The sequence below is a fragment of the Quercus robur genome, chromosome 7 (genome assembly GCF_932294415.1).
Source record: "Quercus robur chromosome 7, dhQueRobu3.1, whole genome shotgun sequence".
Classification (NCBI taxonomy): Eukaryota; Viridiplantae; Streptophyta; class Magnoliopsida; order Fagales; family Fagaceae; genus Quercus; species Quercus robur.
The window spans coordinates 13677389-13682244 of record NC_065540.1 but is presented as its reverse complement, the minus strand read 5'-3'; the positions used below and the strand labels follow the sequence as shown (position 1 = coordinate 13682244).

Sequence of the window (4856 nt, the reverse complement as noted above, 5' to 3'; positions counted from 1 at the left end):
CTAAAAACTATTTTTTGAAAAACTATCTTATTTTCCTATATTTGGTAGTGTTTTTTTAAAAAATTTATCTCATTCTTTTATGTTTAGTAGAATCCTTAAAAATAAAATGGAGTTGTTTTTTTGAAAATTTTTGTAGAAACCAATTTCTCAACAAAAAGAAAAGAAAAGAAAAAAAGTTATATTTTGATAAAAAATTTCCGTTGACCAAAAAAAAAAAAAAAATATATATATATATATATATACATTTTCCAGAGGAGTAGTGAACGGCACGTCGTTGAATGACATTATACACACGCCGAGGCGTTTAGGTTCAGCACCACACCTCTCTGGATTTTGTGTAGCAGAAGAAAAGGAAAAGGGTGATAATGGACATAGCTTTATTCTCACCATCTTCTCTCTTTCCTGAAGACGACGACTCTTCTTCTCGTACTCTCTCTCTCACAATTTAGTGTTACAGCTCTGCTGGTTTTCCAGATTTATATTCAAATATAAAACTAACTGTTCCCTTTTCCTTTCAGCTGATGAAACGACAGAGACCCAGCAAAGCTACGTCGAGAGGAGTCATGAATTCCCTGGAATGGTATACCTTATCCTTTTATTTTTTACATACATATATGTGAACTGCAAAACTAAACTTATGTAATTTGCAAGACAAACTGGACAATAAAAAGTATGAAATGGGTTATGTTTTTTTCCTTAAGAACCTGTAGAATCTGTTGCTAGTTTTTACTTTGAAGTATTGGTAATCTTTTCACTTTGTATGCTTCATAAAATTTGCAGATGAATTACTATTGGTGGCCTTAACTATTCCCAATATAGTTGTTTCTGTTTCCTTAATGTTTGAAAAGAATGAGTATCTTTATTGTGTTGTATATGTTGAAAACTGGACCTTGGAGACCTTTATATAGCATACAGAAAAGGACTAATAGCAAATTGTACTGTTGCACTGAATTGAGATAGGATGTGGTTTGAGCCTCAGTTCCTCGGCCTATGTTTTAACAATGTTTGGTCTGGTATCCTGTTGTTTACACCTATCCACGTGTGTTGCCTTGTATTGTAGGAATTGCTCATCCGGGAATTTTCGTTTCACCAGCTGAATGCCAATTTACTCTGGCCAGGGACATTTGCTTTTGCAGAATGGTTAGTTCAGCACCGTTCATCAATAGAAGGGCGGCGATGCATTGAATTGGGCAGGTACGTCTATTAGCTGTTCACTTGTTCATTACTAGTATCAGAAAATTCCGTGCTGTATTCATTTCTTCTTAGCAATCGTTACATGATACCTTAGATTGGGTGGATTTTGATTAGATTGGATTGTATGAGTGTCTGTTGTGCAGGTTTGTGCTAAGTCACACATTGGGTATTTACTAGGTGGATATTGTATATATAAGAGATTGTGTGGAGGCCTGATTGTAACTTAACTAGTTTTTTGGGGTATAGCGTAGGTTTGGCTAGCACTTAACTCAAGTTGTGACAAATGATAATAGACTTAACCTAGTAATGCTGTGTGGCTTGGGGGTGTTGTAGCACAGCACATACAGTAATGAGAACGTTAAGGATCTTAAGGGGGGGAAATTGTGATATTGATGTTGTGTAGATTTTGATTGGATTGGATAATATAAGCATGTGTTGTGCGAGTGTCTGTTGTGTCTCACATCTCTACTATATGGATCTTAGGAATATAAGCCCTTGAGAAGATCCCTAGTTGTAACTTGACTAATTCTTTTGGGGTTTGATGTAGATGTGACTAATGCTTTCCTTGGGTTGTGACGCTTTAGCACCGTGGTTTTGTACTCCTGTTGATGGTGATTTATTTTTGTATTTGCATTAAAATCTTGCTTTGTTGTTTATTTGCAATTGCACCAATATATTTCAAGACCCCACACTTTTGTGCTTATGTTTGAGTTTATTGCTTTATTAGTGACTCCTTTTGAGGTTTGAATCCTTTAAGGCAGTGGTTCTAGGTGTAAACCTAATATGCTATATCCAGAGTTAATATGCCTTGTTTTAAGCTTTCTGATACTTGTTAAGTATTGCTTCCACTTAAAAGCCTTGTACTTGATTTTTCTTAATTAGTTCACAATTTTAGTAAGTTCTGGGTATCATTGAGTAAAGTTAGTTTCTAGTATTTTTAGGCTTTTGATTTTATATGTTCTTTTCAATGGCAGTGGCACTGGTGCTTTGGCCATATATCTCCGAAAGTTGTTTTGTGTGGACATCACAACATCAGATTATGATGATCAGGAAATTGAGGAGAACATAGCTCATAACTGCAGGGCTAATGGGATTACTCCTGTCCTTCCTCACCTAAAGCGTGAGTCTCTTCTATGCTCACTTAGTTGTGTGATCCTTATGTTGTTAACTACTGAGGAGAAGCAATTCTTAAAGCAATCATTGCATAGAATGTGGCATTCAGATGTTATTAGTTGGAGAAATATAACTTTGGGTTCTTTTTATTTGGCTTAACTCTGGAAAATAATTTTATTGATTTTCTCTTTCACTGTTATTCAATTTTAATAATTGATGCGGTTTTTGATTAAATGTCATTAATCCAGCCCATGCTTATTTTTCAGATACATGGGGAGACACCTTTCCAGCCGCTGACCCAGACTGGGACTTGATTATTGCTAGTGATATCTTGTTGTGTAAGCTTATGATCTATTAGATTCTGTCTGACTTAACTCTTTTTTTGTGGGGCTGGAGTTTGCATTAATAGTCTAAAGTACAAGAAATATCATAAGCTAAGTGACCAAAAAAATCATCATACTTAGCTAGGAGTTCAGTGGAATGTCCTAAAAGGGCTAAAGGGTAAAGCAGGAGCATTCGAGTTCTTTGAGATACTGTCTGTGTTAATGTCACAGTCACTCTTGGTGTCAAAAACTGGCAATACTACTGTCAGTTGTTGCCAAATGGATAGTCTTTTGCGGTTTGTCATGTTTATCATGGCATAGTTAATCTTTTTTTTAGAGTGATTAATAGTTGGCTACTTTATGGCTTTTTTGGTGAGAACCCTTCCACCCTCTCTCCCATGATTACATAGATAATTTTAGGACAGATCTCCGGTTGTATCTCACCCCCTCCTTTAAAGTAATTAGTTTCACATCAAAAGAAGCAAAAATTATGATGGTCGTTCTGTATGGACTTGTGAAATTTTGGTAAGATGTTAAATATATGCACAATATATGACCCTTTGGTTTTGTGAGTATTAGATTATTTGCAATGAAAACAGATGAGGTTTGTCTGGTGAAATAAGTAATGATGTCCATCTCTAGAGAAGGAGTTTGTTATCATACCACCTGAATGACATGTATTCTCCATGGCTGCTAAGTTGATGTCCTCACCAGCCCGGAAATTACATATTCGTAGTTTTGTATCCCCCAACCCCAAAGACAAAAGCCCTCTTTAGAAAAGGAAAAGGAAAAAGAAGTAGGTCTTAATATGTTTTTGTGTGCCTGTAGATGTGAAACAGTATGCAAACCTGATCAAGACTCTTTCCTTTCTTCTCAAAAGTTACAAGCCCAAGGATAACAAAGCAGTTCCACCACTGGATATTGAACCGAATGGTAGTACAGTAATAAAAAACTCTGTGCTTATATGTAATAGAGAATGAAATTAATATTCTTGCTGATATTTTAATGCCTCTTACTGGCAGCAGCAGAGGTCAGGTTGCCCCAGCCAGCATTTTTAATGAGCTGGAGACGCAGAATTGGGAAGGAAGACGAGTCCCTATTCTTCACTGGTTGTGCTGATGCTGGTCTTGAAGCTGAGCATATTGGATCCCGTGTGTATTGCATCAAGCCTAGGCATTCAGCTGTTTTGGAGACAATATAAAGTTAGTGGTAGAAGCTGATTCTCAGATGAGAAATTGCAATTGAACCGAGTTGATAGAGGTCTAGATCAGAGCCATAGTCCATTAACCAGAGAATCCTTCGTCAGACTAGGCTACGGCAGAAATTTGAACACACATGTTTCTCTTGAGAATTTTCACTAGAAATATTTTTTTCCCTCAATTATGCAAGTAGAAGATCCCACGGGAGAGTTTTTGCATTCCCTGAGCGCAACAGGTAATATGTAGTGTTGTTATTATCTTAGTTTCCTGGATGATTGATATTTTTGTTAGAATTTTTCGGCTTCATTTTGTATGAACGACCTTGCCACTGTTTCGGCAAAGATTAACCATCATTAAGGCCACATAAATCTTGTAACGTTTTCTTATGCGTGTGAGAGAGAGAATTGTTGATGGGGACAAGAAACTGTCTGTTGGCTAATAAGTTTTGTTTTTGTCCATTTTATTTATTTATTTATGAATTAGAATTTTATTCAAACCAGATGAGACCTGCAAACAGAACACGAGACAAGGCAGCAAGCTGCACCCACTCAAACCAGCAACATAAAAACTACTCACAATGCTAAGAAAAAACACTTAACATAACATGGCAGTACTAGAAGAAAAATCAAAACACAGAATGGGGTACTTTTTCAAATCAGTCAATCTACACCTCAAGTAACTTGTTGAATGTGAGTAATCACATCAGACCAAGCAAGAGCAAATTTCCACGAGTCATTATGCAAAGTTCTTAAACTTTAGCACTACCATATCAAAGAGTATTCTTGTGCCAAGATTAATTGGGCTTGTTTGTTCCAGGCCCATAAGGGAAAATAAGATTCGAGTGTCATAAAACGTGTATAAACAATTAAACAGGTAGGATTTGATTCAATTCTCGTATCATACCATTAATAATGCATTTCATGTCTTTGCTCATGGTGGTGTTGGGCTGTTAGCTACTAGAGTAACATGCACAAATTTATTGCCTAAGAGCAGCACTCGCATTAGTGTTTTTATAATAGAAAAGGTA

General features: G+C 36.3%; 1 protein-coding gene across 5 annotated transcripts; it reads left to right on the top strand.

Moving 5' to 3' along the window:
• Positions 1-272: 272 nt before the first annotated feature.
• On the top strand, positions 273-4308 carry LOC126692364 (uncharacterized). 5 transcript variants are annotated; one of them, XM_050387951.1, is made up of 7 exons: positions 273-426; positions 519-580; positions 1061-1194; positions 2169-2314; positions 2574-2645; positions 3459-3563; positions 3656-4308. In XM_050387951.1, the coding sequence occupies exons 1-7, from the start codon at positions 366-368 to the stop codon at positions 3829-3831; spliced, it is 756 nt and encodes a 251-aa protein (XP_050243908.1). In that variant the 5' UTR covers positions 273-365; the 3' UTR covers positions 3832-4308. The 5 variants fall into 5 exon arrangements, with proteins under 5 accessions (XP_050243908.1, XP_050243907.1, XP_050243906.1 ...); XM_050387950.1 differs by having other exon boundaries at positions 3653-4308; XM_050387949.1 differs by having other exon boundaries at positions 3650-4308.
• Positions 4309-4856: the final 548 nt, after the last annotated feature.